General features: G+C 45.1%; 1 protein-coding gene and 1 long non-coding RNA gene across 4 annotated transcripts in view; both read left to right on the top strand.

Annotated features, from left to right (window-relative positions):
• VSIG10 (V-set and immunoglobulin domain containing 10) overlaps positions 1–27,157 on the top strand; it is a 37,138-nt gene extending 9,981 nt beyond the window's left edge. For 2 of the 3 annotated variants that reach the window (XM_049698212.1, XM_004281481.3), the window contains 7 exons: positions 9,241–9,543; positions 11,230–11,490; positions 18,030–18,323; positions 21,112–21,222; positions 21,537–21,552; positions 23,066–23,277; positions 24,197–27,157. In XM_049698212.1, coding sequence (XP_049554169.1) covers positions 9,241–9,543; positions 11,230–11,490; positions 18,030–18,323; positions 21,112–21,222; positions 21,537–21,552; positions 23,066–23,277; positions 24,197–24,252 — 1,253 coding nt within the window. In that variant the 3' untranslated portion in view covers positions 24,253–27,157. The remainder of the gene's footprint in view (positions 1–9,240; positions 9,544–11,229; positions 11,491–18,029; positions 18,324–21,111; positions 21,223–21,536; positions 21,553–23,065; positions 23,278–24,196) is intronic. The other variant, XM_033408575.2, reaches the window with a different exon arrangement.
• Positions 1–27,941, top strand: part of LOC125961290 (uncharacterized) — a 109,789-nt gene that overhangs the window by 27,092 nt on the left and 54,756 nt on the right. The gene's annotated exons all lie outside the window — the stretch shown is intronic.

Genomic DNA, 27,941 nt, shown 5'->3' with positions numbered 1-27,941 from the left:
ATGTGGTATCATTTGAATTACACGTGGAGAATGGATGTGTGCGGTCTCAAGAAAGACTGGTAAAATAAGAAACAAGGAAACCAAAAGCAACTATACTCCATTAAGTTCTTTTAAAAGAACTTAAAGAGACTAAAAACAAAGAAACAAACAAAAAACCACACAAGGAAGCCAATCGGCAGTGTAAGATATTAGTGGCCACAGTCAGGGTAGCAGCACTGACCTTGGTGAAAATGTACAGGTTCAGAAAATATTTTGGAGGTACACCTGCAAGATTTGCTGGTGGATTAGAAGTGGAGGATGAAGGAAAGAGAGGCTTCAAGGACACGTCTAGATTTTTGGATGGTTTGTACGTTTTCCACCAGCTCTTAAGGCTGATGGAATTTGCGAATGCAGGGTTTTTGGGTCTGGAGACGCCATGGATGAATTGCTGAATGGCCAGGAATGAATGTGGGTGTATCAAAAAATGTCACCCAATTTGGCCCAGTTCTGATTGGTTCTCACTGTGAGCCCATGGGCGGGTGCCAACAGGCCTCCCTCACTCCAGCTGTCAAACGGTAATTAATAATTCCTTCGGGAGAAGCCCTCCTGCAAGGCCATGAAGATGAGCCAGCTCTGCCTCTCTGCAGCCCTTCTAGTCTTCCTGGGCACCCTGGTGGCAGCACCTCAGGGGGTGAAAACAGCAACCAGGCCCAGGCCTTGCACCCTGCCTTCTGCCTGGAGCCTCCCTACGTGGGTCCCTGCAGGGCCCTGTTCATTGGGTACTTCTACAATGCGAAGTCCAGGCTCTGCGAGACCTTTGCTTACGGCAGGGGCAGAAGGAAGCAGAACAACTTCCTGGATAAGGAGGACTGCATCAGCACCTGTGGTGGCCGCAACAGGGCTCAGGAGAGCCGGGCAACTGTGCTCCCCTGAGATGGCAGTCTTAGGAGGCCCTAGGGCTGGGCTGCTGCTGCTTCTGAAAGATTTGAGCCTCCTCCTCTACTTCCTTCTCAAACCTACCTTCCTCAGCAGGACCCTGCCTCTTTCCTCACTGCATCCTCACCTTCATACCCCTCTCCACCATTACTGCACTCCTTGGAGGGGGCAGCGATGGAATTTCTGGCATCCAGTTCTGAGCGTCAGTGGTGGCAGAGGTTTTTTTCAATAATGAACCCCCTTTCCCCACAAAAAAAAAAAAAAAAAAAAAAATTTCTTCGGGACTTCCCTGGAGGTCCAGTGGTTAAGACTGTGCTCCCAACGCATGCGGCACGGGTTCGATCCTTGGTCAGGGAACTAAGATCCCGCGTGCTGCACGGTGCGGCCAAAAATAATAATAATTCCTTCATGTCAGTCTTGTCAATAAGTGTCTTTGCTTTTGACCTCAGAGGAGTAAGGTGGCATTACAACTTTTGGGGCTTTTTTTTTTTATTATCACTCTCTGCGGTTTATGATGATTTTATCTGACACTGACTTATTAATCATTGGCTAAGTTTATTGGAGGTTGGATTAGTTTCATTATTGCCCTGTAGGGAGATAAATGCAAGGTCTTCTTATGATGAAAGTGAATTTACATTAAAAAAATCACTAAACTCAAATGGTGTTTTGAGCTCCCTGAGTTACTGTGGTATGATTTGTGTTAAGGAAACTTCTTCATTTGGGAACATATGGGGTCCCTGACTGGTGTAGGGCTTGTTCGTGAAAACAGGACACAGGCTGTCTTAGTCAGTTTGGGCTGCTATAACAAAAGTAGCATGATCTGGGTGGTTTAACAACAAACATTTATTCCTCACAGTTCTGGAGGCAGGGAAGTCCAAGATCAAGGTGCCGGCAGATGCAGTATCTGGTGAGGGCCTGCTTTCTGGTTGGCAGATGTGTGTCTTCTCTCCTTGGTGGAGAACAGAGAGGGAGGAAGCAAGCTCTGTGGGGTCTCTCCTTATAAGGGCACTCATCCCATTCATGAGGGCTCTGCTCTCATGACCTAATCCCCTCCCGAAGGCCCCACCTCCAGATGCCATCACACTGGGGACAGGCTTCAGCATGTGAATTTTGGGGGATACAAACGTTCGGTCCATAGCACAGGTGTCCTCCGGTTTCACAGACACCAGGGCCCTCTGGAACGTCAGGCCTCGTCCCCATTCCACGAGAGACCCCGGGCCAACACCAGACCCTTCTGGGCACCAGGGAGCCCCTTCTTGCTCCTCAAACAGTGGCAGAAGGGGAGGCCTTGGCATCTCAGATTGGAATTCAGCCCTCATTTCTGCATGGAAGATTTAGGAAAATGGATTAGGCTTGACCCAACCACTACTTCCGGGAGGGTGGTGATGTTGCTGAGTGGCTGAGGGCATACACTCTGAGGCCCAGCTGCCCGGGTTCAAACGCAGGTCCTGCTGGCTGTTGTCTTTGTGACCTTGGGGAAGTCGCTTGAACTCCTCCAACCTTAGTTTTATCATCTGTGAATTCATGGGTAATGGTGGAAGCTAGGCACAGATTCCCTGCACACATTCATGAGATAAACACGCACAGACTTCAGCACAGAGTTGGGCACACGGTGTATATGCACTTGGTCCATGTTACCTTCATCAACTGGTTAAGGAGGTGACGGGATTCTTGTGGGAAAAATGCATCTCAAGTTCCCATCCGTGAGTACATCTGGGCTTTTCGAAGAAGACCTTCGTGCCTCTTGCTTTTCCCGTCTTTCTACTGACATGGTTGATAACTTAGTCTCTTAAGAAGAAAAGTTTGGAAATATTCTAACATGGCCTTGGAAGCTAGGGGAAAAAAATCTGAGATGTGGCAAGTTGTTATCTGTACGTGACCTTGTTTTCTTGTTTTGTTAAAAAAATTTTTTTTCTTCCAGCTTTATTGAGGTACGATTGACATGCAGCACTGTATAAGTTTAAGGTGTCCAGCATAATGACTTGACTTACATACATCATGAAATGTTGACCGCAGTAGGTTTAGTGAACATCCATTGCCTCATATAGATACAAAATTAAACAGCAAACAATTATTTCCTGTAATGAGAACTCTTAAGATTTACTCTCTTAACTTTTGTATATGACATACAGCAGTGTTAATTATATTTATCATGTTGTACATTACATCCCTAGTACTTATTTATCTTATAACTGGAAGTTTCTACCTTCATCCAAGTTCCCCTCCTACTCTTCACCTCTGATAACCACAAATCGGATCTCTTTTTATGAGTCTTTTTGTTTGTTTGTTTCTGAAGTATAAGCGACCTATAGCATTGTTAGTTCCTGTTACACAACACAGTGATTTGATATTTCTGTACTTTTCAAAATGATCACCACAATAACTCTAGTTATGACCTGGCTCCATACAGAGATATTACATAATTATTGACTATATTCCCTGCACTGGACGTTTCATACCCATGACTCATTTATTTTGTAACTGAAAATTTGTACCTCTTAATTTCCCTCACCTTCCTCCGCTCTGGCAACCAGCTGTTTGTTCTCTGTATCTATGACTCTGTTTCTGTTTTATGTTTTTTCATTTGTTTTATTTTTTAGATCCCACATATAAGTGAAATCATACACTTATGACTTTCTCCATCTGACTTATTTCACTTAGCATAATATCCTCTAGGTCCTCCATATTGTCACAAATGGCAAGATTTCATTCTTTTTATGGCTGAATAGTATTCCATTGTATATATGTACCACATCTTCTTTATGCATTCATCCGTTGATGGACACTTAAGTTGCTTCCATATCTTGGCTATTGTAAATAATGCTGCAGTGAGCATAAGGGTCCACATATCTTTTCTTTTTTCTTTTTTGGCCATGCCACATGGCATGTGGGATCTTAGTTCCCTGACCAGGGATGGAACCCATGACCCCTGCAGTGGAAGCATGGGGTCTTAACCACTGGACCACCAGGGAAGTCTCATATCTTTTCTAATTAGTGTTTTCATTTTCTTTGGATAAATACCCAGGAGTGGAATTGCTGGATTGTGTGATAGTTCTGTTTTTAATTTTTTGAGGAATCACCATACTGTTTTCCATAGTGGCTGCACCAGTTTACGTTCCAACACCAACAGTGCACAAGGGTTCCCTTTTCTCCACACCCTCTCCAACACTTGTCATTCGTTGTCTTCTTAGTAATAGCCATTCTGACAGGTGTGAGGTGGTATCTCACTGTGGTTTTGATTTGCATTTCCCTGATGATCAGTGATGGTGAACATCTTTTCATGTGTCTGTTGGCCATCTGTATGTCTTCTTTGGAAAAATGTCTATTCAGTTTCTCTGCCCATTGTTTAATCTTTTTTATTATTTTGATATGGAGGTGTATGCATTAAAGACTTAAATGTGAGACCTGAAACCATAAAACTTCTAGAAGAAAACAGAGGCAATATGCTCTTTGATATCGGCCTTAGTACTTTTTTTTTTGGATATGTCTTCTTAGGCAAGGGAAACAAGAGCAAAAATAAACAAATGGGACTACATCAAACTAAAAAGCTTTTTGCACAGTGAAAGAAACTGTCAACAAAACAAAAAGGCCAGTTGCTGAATGGGAGAAGATAGCTGCATATGATATATCTGATAAGGGGTTAATATCCAAGATATACAAAGAACTGTAAGTGACCTTGAATGTGTGAATGGACAGAGATGCTGCAGAAACATGAAGCTGGCTGTATGAGGACTGGGAGCTTTCTCCCTCCTTACCACCTGGATCTCTGCTTATCCATCAGTGGGCATTTGGTGCCTCTGCCTTCTAGGGAGTGAGGTTTTCTATAGGCCTGGGGTGATATAACCTGTCTGGAATGGGCACTGCAATGTGACTTTGTTATTCATCTCAGGAGTAAGAACTCTGCACTGTTCCTTGTTAAGTTAATGATGCAGTTGAAGAGTCTTGCCATTGAGATTGGGACTGCTGCTTCTGAGGGTACAGAAATCCCTTAGTCCAGAGCAGTTCAGGATTGCCACAGCTGTTTATTTCACTGACTTACCTACCCATCCGCTCCTGCCTCCAAGTCAGGTGGATACGAGGTTAGAACCACTGTGTGTTTACCTGCAGAATGCCTGGAGTGGGTGGAGTGGGTAGCACAGCCCTTAACATATTCCGGTAGAATTTGTGCTTCTTTCAAGAGATGATCCCTTAGCCACTGGGGAGCTGAGTGGTACACAATGCCAGACTCTCCCTGTGTCTATTTTTCTCAGGCCCAGCAAGTGTTGAGGGAGCATTTGAGTTGGTTGGCACATGGGCAATGAGGAAGCTGGTTTGTATCAACCTCCAAGAGCCCCTTCGGATTTGGGGTTTGGAGGATGGGAGTGCTCCTGTTTAGCTAGTAATGTGGCTGCCAGTCCCAACTTCCAGGAAAGGGAGTCTCAGGAAAGCCCCATGTTCCCCGACTAACTGGGCCCATCTGATTTGTACTCGTTCTGTGATGGTGATGGTGTCACTGTGCCCTATCACAACATAAGGTCCTAGGGAAAGGGGATGTTGGGCATACTGAAGAAAGATTGCTGGCCCCGTCAGAAGATGGGATGAACTTTGCCCAAAGATTGATTAACCTGAGTCTTGCCAAGCTCATCTGAAGCAGAGATGTATGCTTGTAAGAGGCTGAGGACCTCTGGGTTTTGGTCTTCAGGACAGAATCAGTGGTCACTAGGGAGGTGGGGAGGCAATGGGGTTGTTATATTCACCTCTATGTTCCATCTCCTTCTTTTTTTTTTTTTTTTTAATTTGGCTGCGCCACACGGCTTGCAGGATCTTAGTTCCCTGACCAGGGATTGAACCTGCGCCCTCGGCAGTGAAAGCGCAGAGTCCTAACCACTGGACCACCAGGGAATTCCTTATGTTCCATCTCTAAGTGATATCAAAACACTCTGTAAGTTTCCCCAAGGATCTTGTCCCACTGTGGAACAACAGGTACACCCACTGGTTAGCAGAGGCTAGTCAGTACATTCTTAGGTCATTTTCAAATAAAAATGCTGGTGTGAAGAATAAATGTAGGAAAATAACTTTTCGTCTTGTCAAAGAACCCAAGATACAAAGATGGGAATCTCCTATTTTGTGGGTCCCTGAGATGTAAATTAACTCTTTGAGACACTTGACTGGCCAACCTATAGTTATGGTGGGGAAGGAAAGAAGTGAGTTCTGATGTCAAGAATGACTACAGAGAACAGGAAGGCAGCAGCAGTAGTGGATTGTTGTAGAACAGGAATCAAACTTTTTCTGTAGCGGCCAGACGGTAAATATTCTAGTCTGAGTCAACAGGTAAAAACGAGGATATCATATAAGTACTTATATAACAAGAGAGAAAACAAATTTCCACATTTTTTTTGTTGACAAAATTCAAAATATAATAATAACTGAGTACTTTTTTTTTTTTTTGGACGCGCCATGAGCCTTGCAGGATCTTAGTTCCCCAACTAGGGTTTGAACCCAGGCCATTGCAGTGAAAGCGCCGAGTCCTAACCAGTGGACTGCCAGGGAATTCCCATAACCTAGCACATTTTTTTGGTAGTGCAGGCGTACTAATGAGAAGAATGGGATGCTTTGGGCGGGGGAGGGATAACATTTCACTTAGTTGGGGTTCAAAGTTAGTGTTCTCTCTCATCAAATCAATTGTGGATGTTCATCTGTACATACCGTCTTAGCTTGTAGGCTGTACAAAAACAGACAGTGGGCCGTTTGCCGATGCATGTTCTAGAATCAATCTACAAGTATACTACTGTTAATAATGTCAGATAACATTCATAGAACATTGACCACATGTCAAACACCAGGCTAAGTGTTCTGCTTATATTCTCTCATTGGATCCTTCAATAACCTGGTGATAGAAGTTACTCCTGTTCTTTTCATTTCATAGGAAGGACAGGAGGGTGAGAATAGGAGGGATGGACACTTGCTCAAGGTTGTCTGTCTAGAAGTGGCAGTAGAATTTACACCCAGGTCTGTCTGAATGCAGAGTCCAAGTTCATAAGCACTAGGCTAAGGCATCCATCCAAGAAACTGACATGACCAAGGCCTCCATAAGATGCTGAACCTTTGTAAACACGCTGTATTTTTATTTATTTGCTGTTTTATTTTTGTTTCCTCTCCTACCTGTCTGTCTCTCCGAGTGATTGCTTCCATCACCCTGCAAGCAAAAAGGGCTGGTGGTTTCTGTTTAGGAATATCAGCGGGGTGGAGAGAGAGGTGGGAGGGATGGAAATGGGTACCGCCTTCTTTTTAGTCAGAGTAAGGGAAGAACCCCAGGGATTTAAGAAGATGGTGTCAGCTTTAATTAAGAAAGCAGACTCAACCCAAAGGTTTATAAAAAAGCTGTAACCTTTGAACACTTAATTCAGAAGGCACTTCAGGTTCTCTCATTTGATTTTTTTTTTTTTAACCCTTCCGCCTACAGCATTCTCATCCATTCCCTTTATCCAAACCCATGTTTTGCTCAGCATTGTGTTGGTCAAAAGCCCCTCCCAGGGAAGTCCTTGGCAGTCCAGTGGTCAGGACTCGGTGCTTTCACTGCCAAGGACGAGGGTTTGATACCTGGTTGGGGAACTAAAATCTCGCAAGTCACGTGGCGCAGTCCAAAAAAAAAAAAAAAAAGCCCCATCCCAGCCAGTTTCTGGGGGTCTCACTGTTCATGACAGGCCTCTGTGGCCCTCCAGACCACAATTTGGAAGACCCACGTGGTCCAATCTAACACAGTGCCTTTGCTGGCCCAGGTGTGGCTACCAATACCACAGAGGTACCCTGTGCTTGGCTGGGTGCTCGCCAGCTGTGGGCACTCCCTAGGACCTGCTGGTCTACATACCTACCCAACTAGTCAGCAACGGGCAATGGGATATTTGAGCACCTCCTAAACTACAGTATAATTTTTTCCCCAGACCCTCTGTGGGAGGTGACATGATTCCAGCAAATCATTGCAACTCTTAGGAGCCAGCCCTGATAGACAAGCATATTGTCAAGAATATTTTCCTCAGAAACCCACAATTTCTATCGTTATACAATGGCCCCAGAATAGGTGGAAGTAGCTTCTGTACTTTGAGGGGATCTGGCAAAGCCTTTCCTCCCCCTAATAATTTATCCCCTGGGCATATTTTTGTCCAAAATTCTTCAGTCATAGATTTATCCCTTTGGCCAAGCATTGCCCTTTCTGGACTCTTCTTAAGAGGAAGTCTCTGGTGGAGGCAACACAGAGGATCTTAGATGCACTGGGTACCAATCGTGGGACGGCCTTTCTGACACTGTTCTGAGTGCTGTATGATACTAATTCATTTAATTGTCATGACAACTCCATAAAGTGGTTCTAGCATCACCCCCATTTTACAGATGAGGAAATGGAGGCTTAAGAGAAGTTAAATACTTTGCCCAAAGTCACACAGCTAGTAAGTGGAGTTAAAACTTGGGACTGGAACCAATGTTTCTTGTCTTTCAGTGTGAAATTGTGCCAGGGGTCCCCAAGACCACCCCCAGCTTCACTGATTCTCTAGGAGAACTCACAGGACAATGAGGACCACACTCCCAAGAGTCCTCTCCCAGTGCAGTCACGTGGGACACGCTTAATTCCTCCAGCAACAAGTTGTAGCAACACGTGTGGAATACCTACCAGGGACGCTCGATAGAGACTCCAGCGCCCTAGGTTTTCACTGGGGCTTGTCACATAGGCATCCTCTGCCTAGCACATACCAAAATTCCAGACTCTCAGAAGGAAAGCAGGTGTTCAGCATAAGCCACACTGTTTGTACAAACAGTTAAGGCCTGGTGAACCCCACTCTTACCAGTTCTGGGAACGGTGGGAACCCCCCTGAAATCCAAGCTCCTAGTTGCCAGCCCAGGCCAACCTTGCAGGCAGGCCTTTCTAAGGAAAGCACTCAGGCCTGCTACGTTAACTCTTCTTTTTTCTTTTGTGGGATCTTAGTTCCCCAACCAGGGATTGAACCCAGACCCTTGGCAGTGAGAGTGCAGAATCCTAACCACTGGACCACCAGGGAAGTCCTGCTATATTAACTCTTTAAGGCACAGATATCCTTTCCACTCATCTGTGTTTTTGAAAAGGGGCGATTTGCATTTTCCGTCTTCTGTAAGGATTGATCCCCTCAGTAAATCTCACGGAATTGCTCAGGAGTAAATTAAAGCATGGCTAAGGGCACTTGGCAGTGTTTGTCACACAATAAGTGGTTGATATTGTCATCCTCACTGGCTGCTTCCTGATTATCTCTGTGTCTCTTAGAGCTGGTAAGGGGCTCCAGTTAACTCTTACGCCTTCCCCACCCACTCTGTCGTTCCCAGGAGGCCCCTATCAGGTTGAGGTCAACATCTCCAGCACTGGCAGGCTCCCCAACGGCACGCTGTATGCGGCCAAGGGCTCCCAGGTGGATTTCTGCTGCAGCAGCAGCTCCTGGCCTCCGCCCATGGTTGAGTGGTGGTTCCGGGCCCCGGATTCTAGCACCGAGCCCTTCGGAAACAACCTGACGGCCAGCTGCTTCAAGCTGTTACTGATGTCGCAGAACCTCCAAGGGAACTACAGCTGTTTGGCCACAAACATGCTTGGCGGGAGACATCGAAAGGTGACCACCGAGCTCCTGGTCTACTGTGCGTAAGAAGTGCTCCCCTCCCCAACTCCTTCACCTTAACCCTTTGTGAACTGCGTGTTTGTGCCTCCCCTTTGCATACAAAGACTTACCTGATGCACAGGTTCCAACATGCTTCTGCAGCTCCCTCGACACACACGTACACGTGTCAGAGAGAGTGTTGCCTCTTCTGGAAGCTCACTGCTAACTAGGAGTACGGGAGAGTCCCTGTGAGTCATAGAGGGGAATGAATGCCAGGTCTAAAGTTTTTTTTTAATTGAGGTGAAAGTATATAACATAACATTAACCATTTTAAGATGTACAGTTCAGTGGCATTGAGTCTATCCACAGTGTTGTGCAACCATCATGTTTATCTAGTTCCAAAACATTTTCATCACCCCAAATTGGAAACCCCATATCCGTGAAGCAGTCACTCCCATCCCCTCTTCCCCCAGCCCCTGACAACCACCAGTCTATGTTCTATCTCTATGCATTTGCCTATTCTGGACATGTCATATAAATGGAATCAGACCCTATATGACCTTTGGGGACTGGCATCTTTCCCTTAGCATCATGTTTTCAAGGTTCATCTTGTTGTAGCTTGTGTCAGTACTTGCTTTCATTTCTTGGCCTAAGAGTATCTATTGTATGGTTCTACCACAATTTGTTTATCCATTCATCTGCTGTCACGCTCTCCATGAACACAGGCCCTCTAGCGCTGTTAAGAACCAATAGTTCATGAATCTTTATTTTTCAGGTGAAGAAACAACAACCCAATGCACCTATGCACACATTTAGTGGAGGAAAACCACTGTAGAAATAAACACAGGGTGCACTCCTAATCCATGCTAACCAAAGGGAGCATGAGAATGACAATTAGCAGGCAGGGCAATGACACACTTACTTTATACGTTATTCAGAGCCTTTGTAAGTCTCAATGCTGTCTATCATAAATGACATTTATCGTATATAAAGTCATATGTGCTTGTTGTAGGAAACAGATGAGAAGAAAGAAGAAAATAATCACTTGTACTCTAACCATCATTTTGGTATTTTCCAATAATTTTTCTTTTAGATGCCACATATCTACAAATTAAGATCCAAATTTCTATTTATATGATATAAAAAATATAAAGGTATATGACATACATAATATATATACTATCTACATACATATATAATATATATTATTTTATATATAATTATGAACACATAGGTTACAACAGGTTTGTAATTTATTAAATTTTTATATATTCTTTTAAGTGGTACTTGCACATAGCAAAAAAAAAGTGTGTGTTGAGGTTTGGGGATGAATAACTCTCCTTCCTGCAACTCCCTCTAGGGACCAGTAGCGCCCAGTAGAACTTTCTGTGATGATGGAAATGTTCTCTTCTGTATGGTCTAATAGCTACCATGTGTGATGACTAGGAAATGTGAGTAGTCTGATGGAGGAAATAAATTTGTAATTAAATTAATGAAAATTTAAATAGCCACACGTGGCTAGTGAGAAATGCAAATCTCTTCCAAGATTTAACACCCAGCCGAGGAAACCCAACTTGTGTCAGGCACTAATTTGTACTAGGAGCTATCTCAAAGTACACTAACTGGGGTTGACGTTTCTCTGATACCCTGGTTCTGTAACCCATAGGGTCAGCCCAGTGGCTCATCTTAGTCTGTGATTAAGGCCACGTCCTCTGGTGTTTTGCAGCGCCCCCTCCGTCAGCCCCTCAGTGCTGGGCAGAGCTGTCGCCAGGATTGTTCACGCTGCAGCTCAGCTGTCGCTGGGCCGGAGGATACCCAGACCCAGACCTCCTGTGGACAGAAGAGCCAGGAGGTGTGGTTATGGGGACGTCAAAGCTGGGAGTTGAGATGCTGAACCAGCCCCAGCTGTTGGATGGCAAGAAGTTCAAGTGTGTCGGGAGCCACATAGTGGGGCCGGAGTTGGGAGCCAGCTGTGTGGTACAGATCAGTAAGTCTGCTTTGCCTTATCCTGGGGTTCTGGGGTCCACTCACCTTCCTCTTTTCTGGGACAACCCTTTGAAAGAAGGTCTGGGAGAGAAATCCCAGGGTGTTGGAGTGAACTGAATTCCTTCCATTTCTTCCTTCCTTTTGCTTTTTTTTTTAATTGAAGTATATTGGATTTACAATATTGTGTTAATTTCTGCAGCAGAGTGATTCAGTTACACACACACACACACACACACACACACACAAATATATGTATACACACATTCTTTTTCATTCTGGTTTATCACAGGATATTGAGTATAGTTCCCTGTGCTATACAGTAGGACCTTGTTGTTTATCCATTCTATATATACTAGTTTGCATCTGCTAACCCCAAATGCCCTCTTCATCCGTTCCTTTCAAGCTTTAAAGATGCTTAATGAAACTTCTTGGTTGTAGTCCAAGCTGGTTTTCCCTTGCAGTTTCTAAGTACCGAAGATGGAGCAGTGAACAAGACAGACAAGGTTCATTTACTAGTTATCTCCTGTTATGGAACAAATTACCCCAGAACTTAATGGCTTCAAACAACAGTCATTATCTCACGATTTCTGTGGGCCAGGAATTCATAGAGGGCAAGGTGCTGACATCTTGATTTAGAACTTCAGACTTTCCGAACTGTGAGAATAAATATCTGTCGTTTTAAGCCACCCCGTTTGTGGTACTTTGTTACAGCAGCCTCAGGAAACCAATACAATGAGTAAGCCAGGGCCAGAGTGTGTTGGGTTGTGTTGGCCCTGGTGAGGTTGTCCTCACAGTTTATGAGGATAATCCTCAGAGGTGCAGCTGTGGAGAGCTGACATGCTGAGAAGTGAGCCCTGCTGTGTCAGCAGGTGCTTGTTTTCCCAGGCAAGTGGCATTCAGATGGTTCACCCTTCCCACTAACTCATTCAGCACACTGCTCCCGGGTGTCCCCTCTGTGTCAGGTACCATACCTGGCCTTGGGCAACAGAAGGGACCAAGACTCGCTTTCTGCCCTAGGACAGGGCTTGGTAAACTATGCCTCATGGGCCAAATCCAACCCAATTGGTTTGGGGACCATTTTTTAAAAATGAGATTTAAGTCACATAATATAAACGTCACTATTTTTTTTATTTTTAGTTTTTGGTCGCACCGTGCAGCTTGTGGGATCTTAGTTCCCCGACCAGGGATCGAACCTGCACCCTCGGCAGTGAAAACTCAGAGTCCTAACCACTGGACTGCCAGGGAATTCCCTAAAATTCACTATTTTAGAGTTTATAATTCATTGGTTTTTTTTTTTAGTATGTTCACAATGTTATACTACCATCACCATTCTAATCCAGAATATTTCCATCACCCCCAAAAGAAACCCTAGCAGTCACTCTCTCTCATTTCCCAGTATCTCCACCGACATCGAGTGTTATTAAATTTTTAGTTTTTTCCTGTTTGCTAGTTGGGATATGGCATATTGTTTTCATTTGGTTTTCTTTGATCGCTGGTGGAGTTGATAGTTTTCATATGCGTACTGACTTCCTATATATTGTCTGTGAATTATCTGTTCATATTTTGTCCATTTTTCTATTGGCTTGTTCATCTTTTCTTATTATTCCATAAGAGTCAGTTAATTTCATAGAACTGTCATGCACGTTATAGATATTTTTCTGGCATATTTGGCTCCTAAACCACATTTCTGCTAGTGATGAGCAGTTTCTGATTTTGAAATGTTCACCTCTGTCAGTCCTGTTCTTTTTTTTTTTTTTTTTTGCGGTACGCGGGCCTCTCACTGTTGTGGCCTCTTCCGTTGCGGAGCACAGGCTCCGGACGCGCATGCTCAGCGGCCATGGCTCACGGGCCCAGCCGCTCTGCGGCATGTGGGAGCTTCCCGGACCGGGGCATGAACCCCCGTGTCCCCTGCATCGGCAGGCGGACTCTCAACCACTGCGTCACCAGGGAAGCCCGTTTTTTTTGTTTTTAATAAATATTCATTTATTTATTTATTTGGCTGCACAGGGTCTTAGTTGTAGCGTGCAGGATCTATTGATAGTTGCTTGACCAGGGATCGAACCCGGGCCCCCTACATTGGGAGCACGGAGTCTTAAACACTGGACCACCAGGGAAGTCCCCTCTCAGTCCTGTTCTTTCAGGTTGCTGCGCTCAGATGGTCTTTGACTCTTTCTTATTAACTTACTCTTTGTAATCCTCACAGTAGCCTGCAAATTAGAATGATTGGTAAGTTGCAGATGATAACATGTGTGCACTAATTTACCCAAGATCAGTTGGCTCGTAAGTGACGGAGCCAACACATAGCCAGGCTGGTCTGACCCCAGCGCCCTTGCTTTTATCCAGGTAATGCTGACTGCTTTCCTGGTGACCTTCCACACATGATCTAGCAAATCTTTTTGGGTAGGATTTAGGTGCTCAGCATGGTTCCAGGTACTGTGGAGGAATACAAAGTCTTTGCCTTTAAAGGACTTAAACTTCACTTGGAGAGAGAAGTCTGGCCAATGTGGAGCAGGAAATGACAATATCACAAATACAACTGACCCTTGAACACCACAGGTTTGAATTGCGCGGTTCCGCGTACATGTGAATTTTTTTCAATAAATGTTGTATCTGTATTTTCACTTAACAGATCTTTAAATTAACTCACTGTGGGGAAAAGTTTGTGTCTGATTAGAGATCACAGGATATAGAATAAAAGAACTAGGGTTTGAGTCCTGATTCTATACAAACTGTTTCAGCTTCCTGTCCTTGGGCGAGTCATTTATCAATTCCTTTGCTTCTGAGGCAGAGAGAGCAGGACGTGGATTTTTAGATTTCTCGCAGGTTGGTCCCCCAACCCCCATGTTGTTCAAGGGTCAACTGCAATGGTGACATTAACATTTACTGAGTGCAGATAGAGTACAGGTGCCAAGTGTTTTGCACACAGTATCTCGTTCAGTCCTCAATCACCCTGTGAGCTGAGAGCTCGTATTATCCCTCAGAATTAGTTTCCTGGAGCTGCTGTAACAAAGTATCACGAACTTGGTGGCTTAAAACAACAGCCGTTTATTCTGTCTCAGTTCTGGAGGCTAGAAGTTTGAAATCAAGGTGTCGGCAGGGCCGTGCTCCCATCAGAGTCTTCATGGGAGAATCCTTCCTGGCCTCTTCCAGCTCCTCACGGCTCTATGTGTTCCTTGGCTTGTGGCTGCATCACTTTGGTCTCTCTGCATCTGTTTTCATGTGACCTTCCCCTCTGTGTGTATGTCTCCCTGTGGCCTCTCCTCTTCTTATAAGATACCAGTCCTTGGAGTTAGGGCCCACCCTTAATCCAGGATGATTTCATCTTGAGATCCTTACCTTAACTAGTTACATCTGCAAAGACTCCATTTCCGAATAAGATCACATTCTGGGGTTCTAGGTGGACATGAGTTTGGGGAGGATGCTCCATTTTACTGATGGTGAAACAGAGGCAGCCGACTTGCCCAGACTGCAAATAGAAAGCAGCATACACACTCAGAGTGGTACATAATGAGGATGTCTGAAGTGTGTTATGGACAGTAAGTCCCAGGAAGTGAATAAATGATGGACCGATGCTGAGAGAGGGTGAAATTAGCAGAGACAGCTGGTGGGGTTGTGTTATTTCGCCCTTACCCTTCCATTTTATTTGCAGATCTTGCCTAAGTCTTTATTCCTGTGACCCCTGAGACTTGACCAATAATTTGAATCTAAATATGTGCTCAGGGTTAAGAAATGTGTCTGGAGAAGGGAGCTGACCAGAAGTTTTCCCAATTCCAGGAGCACAGGAAGCAAGCACAGAGCCTGGGCCCTTCTCGGACTCTGACGCCGTCCAGTTCTCCCCGCCTCCCTCTTGGGCACTCGAGCCTGGATGGGCATACAAGTCACCTGGGGGGTCTGGTTAAAATGCAGGTTCTGACTCTCTTGGTCTGGGTGGACACAATATCTGCATTTCTAATTGCGTCCAGGAAGTGCTGATGCTGCTGGTCCGAAGACCACACCTTGAGTAGCAAGGCCCTTGCAGGCGAGGGGTGTCTGGATCATTCCACTTGAAAGGACTAGTACGACCCTGAAGTGTAATGCTAACGTCCACCTCAGGGATCCAGGGCAGTGTAGCCCCCAAGCTGATGAAAAGTGATGCTTTTGGGGAATCCTGCTGCCCAGATCTATCTATCTATCTATCTACCTTTTTTTTCTTTCTTTCATTTCTTTTCCTTCCTTCCTTCCTTTCTTTCTCTTTCTTCCTCCCTCCCTCCCTCCCCTTCCTTCCTTCCTTCTTATTTCTCTCTTTCTCTCTCTCTCTCCCTCCCTCCCTCCCTCTCTCTCTCTTTCTCTTTCTTCCTCACTCCCTCCCTCCCTCTCTCTCTCTTCTTCCTCCCTCCCTCCCCTTCCTTCCTTCTTTCTCTCTCTCTTCCTCCCTCCCTCCTTCCCTCTCTCTTTCTTTCTTTCCTTCAGCTGTGCCACGCAGTTTGTGGGATCTTAGTTTCCCGACCAGGGATTGAACCTGGGCCACCCGGCAGTGAGAGCACCAAGTCCTAACCACTGGACGACCAGGGAACTCCCCAGATCTCTCTTTATATGGTGTGTAGCCTCTAAACTGAAGATGCCAACTCAGCCTACGATAAGCTGCAGTGTTACTGTTACGGAGCCCTGCCCCAGCATATGGTCCGCCTCTTGCAGATCTGTAAGGGCCCAGCAGCACCTGCCCCACCCCTGACGCAGTATCCCTTTAAGTGAAACTCGTTGAATTTATAGGTGCCACACTAGCTGGATGGTGACACAGCTGTCTGAGGGGTGAGTGCTGTGTCTGGCAAAAGTACATGATGTTTGTTTGGGGTTCAGGGGAGGTGCACTGGGGGAATTGTTTGTTTTGCTTTTAATAAAGGAAGAGGGGGCCATTTATCAAACTTTGGTTTGGGACCCCCAAATACAGCCATACTGATGAGGCTTGTCACTGCTGCTGGCTTTGTGACCCTAAAGGAAATTCTGGTTAACCATAAAGCGGGGAAGGAGTGATTTAGCAACATGGGGGGAATCTGACAGTTGATCCAAGAAGGAGTGTCCGCAGGTGAGTTTTCTGAGCAAAACCAGGTTTGGGGTATTCTGTTCTGTTAACCTGACCTAGAGAGAGAGGCTTCTGGGTTGTTCCACCCCCATCCCCTTGCCCCTTGCCCCTTCCGCAGATGCCAGCAGTGAAACCCTAGTTTCTCTCTTGGAACAACGGCCAAGGGGAAGCGTGTAGTTTCACTCTCCAGGGCAGGAACCCAACATGCTGCTCTGTATCCCTCAGCTGCTGAAAATATGGATTTCATAATTCCTCCCAAGATGAATTTGCTACCCTTCCCAAGAGGTTGTGCATTTTGGGAAAAGGCTTCTCTTGCAAAGGATACAAGTAGATCACCATAGTAGACCTCATAGCTCCCTGTGTCCCACTTAAATCAGACCCCAAGGCCACAGGGATGCCACATTCTGAGTTTTCTAGGACAGACCTGTGCTAGACAGAAGAATGGCCCCCAAAAGATGTCCACATCCTAATCTCCAGAACCTGTGATAATGTTACCTTACATGGTAGAGGGACTTTGCATCTGTGATTAAGAATTTTGAGATGGGGAGAGTGACCTGGGTTATCTGGGTGGGCCCAGTGTGATCCAAGGGTCCTTATAAGAGGGAGGCAGGAGGGTCACATGCAGTAGTGAGAAGTGATGACAGATGCAAGAGGTAGGAGTAATTCAAGGAAGGGACTACAAGCCAAGGAATGCAGGTGGCTTCTTTCTAGAAGCTGAGAAAACAAGGAAATGGATTCTCACCTAGAGCCTCCAGAAGAGACCAGCTCTGGCCAACACCTTGATTTTAGTTCTGCAAGATTATTTTGGACTTCTGACCTCCAGAACTATAAAAGGATAAATTTGTGTTGTTTTAACTGCTAAGTTTGTGCAATTTGTTACAGCAGCAACAGGAAACTAATACAGCTGCCTTCTGTCCCCTGGAACACCCTTGTCAGGCTGTGTGCCCATATCTTATCTCATCAGTATGGTTATTATACATAGAAGCTTACAGCATAAGAAGTAAGGAGATGTGGACCACAAAAGCGTGACTCCTTGGGTTCCATTCTTACATAGAGTGACCAACTCATCTTGGTTTGCCCGGGACTTCACCAGTTTTAGCACTGAAAGCCCCCAGGTCCTGGGAACCCCCTCAGCCTTACACAAACCAGGACATTTGTTCCCCCTGAATCCTAGCTGCTCACTTATTTAGTCATGTGACTTTGAGCAAGTTACTTAACTTTCTCTGTGCCACAGTTTCCCCATCTGCAAAATGGGGATAACAAGATTGTTGTGAGAATTATTAATTGGGTTAATAAGTAGAATGGTGCCTAGCCCGTTGAATGTTCAGCAGATATTAGCTTTTATTATTATATGAGACCAGGTGCAGTACAGAAGTTCCTGGAGTTGCTTTGTTTGGAAGAAGTAATATTCTTGAAATTCTCAGACCACCGATTGAATCTCCCTCAATGTTTGTCTTTCTTTACCTTCTTCTGATGGTCAGGGAGCCCCTCCCTTCTCTCTGAGCCCATGAAGACTTGTTTTGTGGGAGGCAATGTGACGCTCACCTGCGAAGTGTCTGGAGCCTACCCCCCTGCCAAGATCCTGTGGCTGAGCAACCTCACCCAGCCGGAGGTCATCATCCAGCCCAGCAGCCACCACCTCATCACCCAGAGTGGCCAGAGCTCCACCCTCACCATCCGCAACTGCTCCCAGGACCTGGACGAGGGCTACTATGTCTGCCGGGCTGAGAACCCCGTGGGGGTGAGGGAGGTGGACATCTGGTTGAGCGTGAAAGGTGAGTGAAGTGGCCCCGGAGGAGGAGGAGGGCCGAGAGCTTCAGAGGACCTGGCATCATCATGGGGACAGCTTGGTGCCTCCCTACATGTGGGTCACTGCCATCTGGGAGAAGGCCTGTCTGCTTCCCTGTGGCTTGACAAGGTGGATGGGAGAATTATTGTCCAGTCCTAAATCTCTAACATTTGCATAGGGATAAAAAAGTTATTTAATATCTGTTACACCCTAAAGGAAAAAAAGTATATATATATTAAAATAAAATACATACATGTATAAAATAGATATAATTTATATATATATATATATATATATATATATATATATATATATATATATATATAATGTAAGCTGAGAAACATAATAGCAAAATGAACACCCAGGAAACTAACATCCCACTTAAGATATAGAACAGTGCCAACACTGCTGGAATTACCTGCAGAGAGTGTGGCTGGTGTGGCCAGCTAAGAAAACAGGATGCTCACTTAAATTTGTATTTCAGAAAAACAAATAATAATTTTTTTTTAATGTACGTCCCCAGTATTGCTTGGGACATACTTATTCTAAAAAAAATATTCATTGTTTATCTGAAATCCAAATTTAAGTGAGCACACAGTATTTTATCTGGCAACCCTACCTGTAGGCCCGTTTCCAGGCTTATCCTGGGCCTTCTGAAAAAGGTGACCACTATCCTGAGTTTCATGTTTTATTTAAGAAAAAATATGCTGCATACGTACACATTTCTACATAATATATTGTTTGTTTTAGAGTTTTGAAAAACGGCTGTTACCATACAAGTGTAGCCTTTTGTAATTTGCCTTTTTTATCCCACATTTTGTTTCCAGAATTTATTCCTGCTGATGTGTATAATTATACTTTGTACCTCTGTACTGCTGTATAATTTTCCATTGTATCACTACTCCACAACTAAGTTATTGATTTTCCTGCTGATGGATGTCTGTGCTGCTTCTGATTTTTTTGTTGCGATGAACAAACCGTGTTGCTATGGAAACCTTTTTACCAGCCCCTTGTGTACATATACCCAGGTCCCCAGGCAAATATTTCTCTAGAATATTTGTACAAGGAGTAGAAATGAAGGTTAGGTTATGTGCATTTTTATCTGTGAGATAACATCAAATTATTTTCCAGAGTGGTTATACCAATTTCCATTTGCAACAGCAGTCATTCCACATTTTCACCCACAGACTTTGTGATTTTTGCCCATCAAGTAGGTGTAAAATGAAATCTCACTGTGGTTCTAATTTGAATGTCTCTGATTGCTAAGAAGGCTGAGCATTATTTCATATGTTTATTTGCTCTTTATGTTTCATCTGCGAAATACATAATTGTGTCTTTTGACGTTTTCCCCTTTCCTATAGATATATAGGAGTTCTTTAGAAATTCCATATGCTAATTGTTAGTTTTACATGCTACAAATATCTCCTTTCAGTTGTCTTTCTTGTTTTCTTTATGGTATCCTTCGATTTGCAGGCATTCTTACTTTAATGTTGTTGACTTTATGAATCTGTTCTTATATCATTAGCAATTTTTGTGTCTTAAGAAATCCTTATCTATCCTATGGTCATGAAAGTATTCTTCCATATTTTCTTAAAGTTTTAACACTTGCCTTTCATAGTTAACTCTTTAGTCCGTCTAGAATTGATTTTTGTGAATGATGTGAGGTAGACATCAAGTTTCCTCCACCCCCCAATTTGGATAACTATTTGGTCTAGCACCACATCCTGAAGAGTTCCTCTTCTACTCACTAGTCTGTCTTATATCAAGTTTCCTTCTGTGTGTGGACCTGTTCTTGGATTCCCTATTCTGTTCTCTTTTTTTAAATATATATATATATTTTTGGCCGTCCCAAGCAGCATGCGGGATCTTAGTTTCCCCGACCAGGGATCAAACCCGTGCTCCTAGCAGTGGAAGCGCTGAGTCTTTCTTTTTTTTTTTAATAAATTCATTTATTTATTTATTTTTTATTTTTGGCTAGATTGGGTCTTCGTTGCTGCGCACGGGCTTTTCTCTAGTCATGGCGAGCAGGCTTCTCACTGCGGTGGCTTCTCTTGTTGTGGAGCACGGGCTCTAGGCGCGCAGGCTTCAGTAGTTGTGACTTGCAGGCTCTAGAGCGCAGGGTCAGTAGTTGTGGCTCACGGGCTTAGTTGTGGCATATGGGCTCTTCCCCGACCAGGGATCGAACCCATGTCCCCTGCATTGGCAGGAGGATTCTTAACCACTGCGCCACCAGGGAAGTCCTGAAGCGCTGAGTCTTAGCCGCTGGACTGCCAGGGAAGACCCTCCCTATTGTGTTCTATTGATCACTTCGTTGTGGCACCAATAACTCACACTCTTAATTACTATGACCTTAACAGCAGTCTTGATGGGTGGAGACACAGAGATTTTAACTTTTCAATGTTCTTCTTTTTTTTTTTCTGTTTTTACTTTTTTTTTTTGAATTTTATATTTTTATATAAAATTAGTTTTATATAACTAATTCTTATTAGTTATCTATTTTATACATATGAGTGTATATATGTCAATCCCAATCTCCCAGTTCATCCCACCACCACGCCTCCCTCCAGTATTCTTTTGCATCACAGGCTTTGTTTGATTCCCACAAACTGAAGTAGAAAAATGAGATCTTTATCTTGCTCTGCAGAGAGGTCATATGCCTTGCCCAAGGTCATGAAACCGAGATAAGAGTAGGATCCAGGCAGAGGAGGGGAGGTATTGCCCTCCTAGCTGTTTGTATCACTTGGCTGAGTCAAGGGTATGATTTGTCTTTGCAGAACCTGTAAACATCGGGGGAATTGTGGGCACCATCGTGAGCCTCCTTCTGCTGGGACTGGCCATTATCTCTGGGCTTCTGTTGTACTACAGCCCTGTGTTCTGCTGGAAAGGTAAGGGCTTCCCGGAACGGTAAGGGCTTCCTGGGTCCCTTTGCTTCTCTCTCAGGCTTCTTGAGAGGGTGTGGGTGGGGGAAGGTGGCCCCTGTTATGCTCCCACCTGAAGCTCCATTCGAGAGGTTTCCAAATTGGGTGCAGATGTGCAATAATGAAGCACCTAAGAACCATGCCTGAATACCCTGTCATCTCTCGTGTTGGGTCAGTTTTCTCATTGTCCATTCTTTTGTAAATGTTAGATTGATTAGAAATTTCTGTGAGGCCGAAGTGGATATTATTGGATATTAATGTTTTTTCCTTTCTCCTTTCAGTAGGAAGCACTTTCAGGTGAGTGTTCCCTAGACTCAAATCAAAAATCTATTTCCATGATGTCTTCACTGAGGTTTTGTTTATAACGTTTCATAAGAACAATAATGACCACCGCCACTGGGGACCTACCACAGGCCAGACACGGGGCTGGTGCTTCCTCACACATTATTACAACCCCGTCATAAATTCTTCAGGGTGCTGCTCTTGTCTCCGTGTCCCAGACAAGTCGAGGGAGGCTCAGGGAAGCAAAAAGCCGCTTCTGCAAGCTCATCCAGGGAGTGAGCTGCCGTGCCTGCAGTCAGACCTGGGCCTGACCCGATTCCAAAGTCTGTGCTCTTTGTACAACGCCAGACCTCAGGGCCAGGCACATTGCTGGACTGTCACTGAGGCATAAAGACAGCATGTACATGTTGAGCCCAGTCATTCATGCATTTGTTTTATTTAGTTTTCCTTTTCTAAAAGGAAGAAGAAGTCATAGTCTCACAGCATGTTTTGGAAGACTAGTCTGAGCATGCCCAGAAGCCCCTCCCCAAAGGAAACCTCAGGAGGGGCAAAGCAACTAAATGGAACTTATGTATTAGCCTCCTAAGGAGATTCTGGGTGGGAGCAAAGAACTCTTCTCTTTGCTCCTCTTATCCATTTATAACTATGGGGTATTATTGTTCTGGGACCATCGTTCATAATGAGGGGATTTTATTGTTCTGGGACGATCTTTCAACGGAAAGTGTTATCTTTACAGCCCTGTTTTTGAGGGTCATTCTGGAATGAATCTGTCATTCCCCAGGCTTATTTTTCACAGAAGGGAGCAGCTTGGCATAATGGGAAAAGGCTTTGGAATGAATGGACCTGGGTTCACATGGCAGCTCTGCCCTTCAAGCCCGTGGCTCCTGGAAAATCCCTGACCCTCTCTGAGCCTTTGTCTCCTCATCTGTTTCTCAGAGGTGGGCTGTAAGGATTAAATGAGAATGCGATGCTCTTAGGACTGTGACTGGCCCGTGAAATGTACAGTCTGGCTGGGCAGGCAGAACTAGCAACAAACTAGAGAACAATTCAGTGCCAAACTGCTGGCCGTGGACGCCAAATTCAGTCATAGTTCAAGGCTTCAGGGGGAGGCAGAGGATTTTACTTGGGCCTTGAATAATGACGAGGTGGAGAAATTTCAGTAAGTGCAGGAGAAATAAGGGCATTTCAGGAAAGGAACAGAGCGTCTGTGTACGTGCTGTGAGGGGAGCTGAAATGGTGGGTGCTTGGGACAATGAGGTCATCTGCCTGAGAAGCAGCAGGGTGGGGAGAGGTGGAGCGCTAAAACTCACCCAGCACAAGATACAATTATCTAGACAAACCTTCGGCAGCATCTCTCTGCGAGGTTACAGTCGCACTGTCATCTCACGACTCAACCAAGTTGAATACGTGAAGAATTTTCCATGTTACCAAAGGGGCTGCAAAGAACCAAGTGTTTCCTGTTCAGCGAGGGCTGAAGTTGGAGAAAACAGGGTATCTTCTTGATTATTTCTCCCCTTCTGGAAATTAGGAGGCAAGACATGGGTGATGTCATGGTTTTGGTGGATTCAGAAGAGGAAGAGGTGGAGGAAGAGGAAGATGCTGCAGAAGAGGAAGAGGAGGAAGCAAGTGAGAGGGAGGAGTCTCCAAAAGAAGTAACCAAGTACGGCCACATCCACAGAGTGACCGCACTGGTGAATGGGAATGTGGACCGGATGGCCAATGGACTCCAGGCTCTGCAGGGTAAGCTCTTTGTCCTTAGAAGCTCTCTGCGAGGTTGTGGGGGGCTTCCCCGGAAGAAATCTCCAAGGGTCTGTCTTTTAAAGGTTGGGAAAGACAGTTAAAGTTTAATCTAGAATCTGAGAATCTCCTATCAACTACCTACATGCTAATTAAATGGACAAATATTTATCAAGGGCCTGCTCTGGGAAAGGCACAGATTGGTACTGTCAGGCACTAGAAAAGAAAGACGGATGGTAAAGGGCTTTACGAGACCACTTAGGGCGAACAGACTAAAACACGAGGGGGAAATGAAAACAGAAGGAAGATTTAACCAACCCTCTGCGAGAGCAGTAGAGGAGCTTTGGCAAGAAGGAATCTGATTCCTTGCCTGATGAATGGTACGTTTACAAATCACAGAACCTCAGGAGAAAGATGAGAGCCCTGAGGGGTGCACTGGTTGGGAGATGTTTCATGGAAGATGCGGACTATGAGGCACGTCTTTCAGGACAGCTAAGTTTGCATAAGCAGAAAGGAGGGGTGGTCCAGGCGAGGGGCATGGCAGAAACCAAGAGTGTGAAGGGTGGGCAGTGTCAAGCATGTCAGAGGATTTTGAGTGGAAAGAACAGGTAAAAGCGGGGATACACACCCTGCCCCACCTGCTCCTCCACCAAGTCATCAGTAAAGGTCTAGAAATAGAGGTAATTGAAAACTGATTGCAGGGGGGAGGAATTCCCTGGCAGTCCAGTGGTTAGGGCTCTGTGCTACCACTGCAGGGGGGCATGGGTTCAATCCCTGGTCAGGGAACTAAGATCCCACGTGCCACATGGAGTGGCCAAAAGAAAAAAGAAAAAAAGAAAAAAAGAAAAGAAAACTGATACAGAAACAGAGTCGCCCCTATTGAGATTACTCAGAGTTGGGTCTACTTTTCCCTCCTGTACAGATGACAGCAGTGAGCAGCAGAGTGACATCATTCAAGAAGAAGACAGGCCAGTTTGAGGAAGACAACTGTCCTTTGTTATCCTGTCTCAAAACCTTGGAAAGCTACATCGAAGATGAGTTTTATATTGTGCTTCACTTGACTTGCGTCCCTGCCTGAGGGCTGAAAACGGTTTGTGGCTCTCAGCAAAAAAAAGGAAAACACACACACATCTTTCCTTCCCTTTTTCTTCTTTTTTCTAAATTGGTTTGATATACTGTAAGTTTTCTCAACAATGCTGAAAAGCTTTGGAACGGGCAGTGTTGGGGGGAAAGCTGCATTTGGTATCTGACGTGCCCCTGTCGCTGTGCCCCTGGCTTTCTCCAGGTTGACTGATGATGAGATGGGGGAGGCACTTGGCCTCGGCGCCCTTTGTCACTGTTAAAGTCTGTAACCAGCTCGCCCCAGCACACAAGGGAATACTGTGGGGTGATAAGGACACTTCCTTTTTCACTGCCCAGGTGAGCTGAGGAACCAGGCACACGTCAGCTCTCTGGAAAAGGTGAGGGGGGTCAGCTACTGATCCTAATCCGAGGGAGGCACTTTGGTTCGGGTTTTGAGTCGGAAACACCTGGTCTTGAATCTGGACTCTGCTCCTTACCTGTTTCATGGGCTTGGGCAGGTCCTGAGCCTCAATTTCTTCATCTGTGAAATGGGTGAAATCACACCTATCTTACAGGGCTATGGTGGGAACCAAGGTACTTCAGGGTGTGAGCGTGCCTCGGAGGTGCTCCGTAGATGTTAGTTATCTTCTCCTTTGCCTTCCTTAGCGGAAGAAGAAAAATGTCAACTGTTCAGTTACAAACTGCTGCCTGGGCCTTCCATTCTCTGTAGAATATTCCAGACCAGGGCATCATCAGAGCTCTCCTGGGGATTTTTGCCTCCCTGGAGATAGAATTCTTTTCAAAAGAGGTAGGGGCTGATAAGAGGAAGTGCCTTTCATTAGAATCTCGCATTTTCCAGAGCTTCGTGTTTAGAAAAGCCTCTTAGGTGATGCACTATTAGCTTTCAGACTTTCCCATCCTTCCTTTCTCCTGTGGCTTTGAAAAAGGCAAGGAGAAATGTTTTGTAACAGAGTAGATCAGTTCGTCTAGCCTCGGTTTCTTGATCTTGGAAATGGGAATGGGAAAGCTTGTTTCCTTCCTACTTCTTAAGGAAGATACGCTGCTCAATAATGCTAAGTTTTGAATGAAAATAACATATGATGAGTTTAAGCTGCTGCTGTTCCCTGTACAGTTTAGAGATTTTTTTTTCTTTCTAATTTCATCCTAATCTCTTAAATGTCAGGGACCTTCTAAGGGTGTAAAATACGTGTGCTAAACTTGAAAATCTGACTTGAATTTGCACTCTTCAATGTTGCATATCCTGCTCTGATGGGCACGACTTAAAGGAGAACTTCCCTCTCCAATAACAGGACTTGGGACTCCTAAGATGAGAAGTGTGTTGCCTGCAGGGTTACCTTGCAGGTGTGGTTGGAGCAGGTCCACTTTCTTGGATGAAGGAACTAAACTGAGGGAGTCACTAGAAGTGAACCCTGTCCCCAGCTCAGAACACTGGGGAGGTCAGAGGCTGGCTCCAATGTCTACCCGTCAGGGATAGCTGTGACCTGCAGTTCTCTTGTTGGGCTGGGTCTTTCGCTGCGTGGAACCTCACATTCTTTTTTTTTTTTTGCATTACGGGGGCCTCTCACTGTTGTGGCCTCTCCCGCTGCGGAGCACAGGCTCTGGACGCGCAGGCTCAGCGGCCATGGCTCACAGGCCCAGCCGCTCCGCGGCATGTGGGATCTTCCCGGACCGGGGCACGAACCCGTGTCCCCTGCATCAGCAGGCAGACTCTCAACCACTGCGCCACCAGGGAAGCCCGGAACCTCACATTCTTAACCACTCTAACCAGTCTAAGTTAGTGTCATTTCAGAACGGATAATTGACAGGTTGTGTTTAAACTCACTGCACACTGAGCTGGTCTCTGGATCCGACAGTCCACCCTGCAGAGGCGACCATACTTAAAAAGGGAAAAAGCAAAGAAACTATTAGGGAAAAAAAAAAAAATCCCTAGCTGGGAATGCAGAGAATGATTTGCAAGATCACTGAGATGCTTCCTGCGACTTCCTCTTCTCCTGCGTGCACACCTAATGATAGGGAAATCTTCGAGGCAGGATTTTTCCACTAGTAAATGGGAGCTTCAGGGTCTTGGTGCCAAACATTATTAACCCTTGTCCAGCTGAGCTGTGATTGTTGTCACTTATATCTGAGCCCTGTGTGCACAGATAACATTGCTGGGTCAGTTAAGAGCTGAGGTACTGGGGGGGGGTCTTCAAGCTTTAAGGATTTTAAAGAATTAGGGCTTTTTTTCTTTTCTTTAAGATGACCCATCCCCAACTCCACCAGTACGTTGACAGCAGGTTACAGACTTTCTGTGGCAAAGTCCAACTTGTTACATTGTGCTTGAAAATAAAATCTTATCTGAATGTATTGTGAACTGGAGATGAAGAGATATACTTACCAGAACCAGGAAGATAAATACTTCCAGGCCATCGCAACTGACATTCCTTTACCTCAAAACCTGGTGGACATTGGGAAAGGGGCTGTCATAATCCTGTGGCTTTGATAGCAGCTCCCATTCTCACAAGCACACACCAACCCTATTACTGCAGCAGGAAAGCCCATGATGGAAAATTTCCCTAACCCAGGCACTGAGACCTGGAAAATCATCCTTGCTGGGTAAAGTTTATTATGATGCAACATGTGCCAACCGGCATTTCTCACCATGGTCCTGGCCAGGAACTGCTGCAAAAAGAACGAAACAGATCTCTCTGCATTATTTACATTTTAATAATTGGTGTGGAGGCGAGGTTGGGAGAAATTCATTCTGAGGTTATAATATGGATTTTTTTAAGATAATGGAATAAAGTTATTTTTAAATAAATGCTTTAGTCATCTTCATTTAGACCTGATTAATAAACTGAAAGATTTGGGGAAGTGGATTTGCTGCCCCCAATTTTTGTTTTTTTAATTAGCTTTCCCAATATTGGTAACAATATTGTCTTCCTTGCCGTGTTATTCTTTTCCACGACTTGTAGATCCTACCCACCCTCTCATCTCTCCTAAACTCCTCAAGAAATTTGTTCTCCATTGTTTTCTTGCTACATACCCTCAAACACACGCCTCTTTTTGGTCAGATTGTTTTATTTATTTATTTATTTTTGGTGGCGTTGGGTCTTCGTTGCTGTGCGTGGGCTTCCTCTAGTTGTGGTGAGCAGCGGCTACTCTTTGTTGCAGTGCGCGGGCTTCTCACTGCCGTGGCTTCTTTTTGTTGCAGAGCACGGGCTCTAGGTGTGCGGGCTTCAGTAGTTGTGGTTCATGGGCTTAGTTGCTCCACGGCATGTGGGATCTTTCTGGACCAGGGCTCAAACCCATGTCCCCTGCACTGGCAGGCAGATTCTTAACCACTGCGCCGCCAGGGAAGTCCCTGGTCAGATTGTTTTTTGTTCTGTTTGCCATGCCCTGCGGCTTGCAGGATATTAGTTCCCTGACCAGGGATTGAACCCGTGCCCTTGGCAGTGAAAGCGCGAGGTCCTAACCCCTGGACCACCAGGTAATTCTTTGGTCAGATTGCATGCTTTCTAATATTAAAGGGCTAGGGTAGGAGTTGTCATGGAGCAGTAGACTGATGGGCTGTCTGAAAAGACAATTTATATCAGCTGTCGGGT

Source organism: Orcinus orca, chromosome 15 (genome assembly GCF_937001465.1).
Source record: "Orcinus orca chromosome 15, mOrcOrc1.1, whole genome shotgun sequence".
Lineage (NCBI taxonomy): Eukaryota > Metazoa > Chordata > Mammalia > Artiodactyla > Delphinidae > Orcinus > Orcinus orca.
Note: the sequence above shows the minus strand (reverse complement) of the source record. Positions and strands in the feature narration are given on the sequence as shown.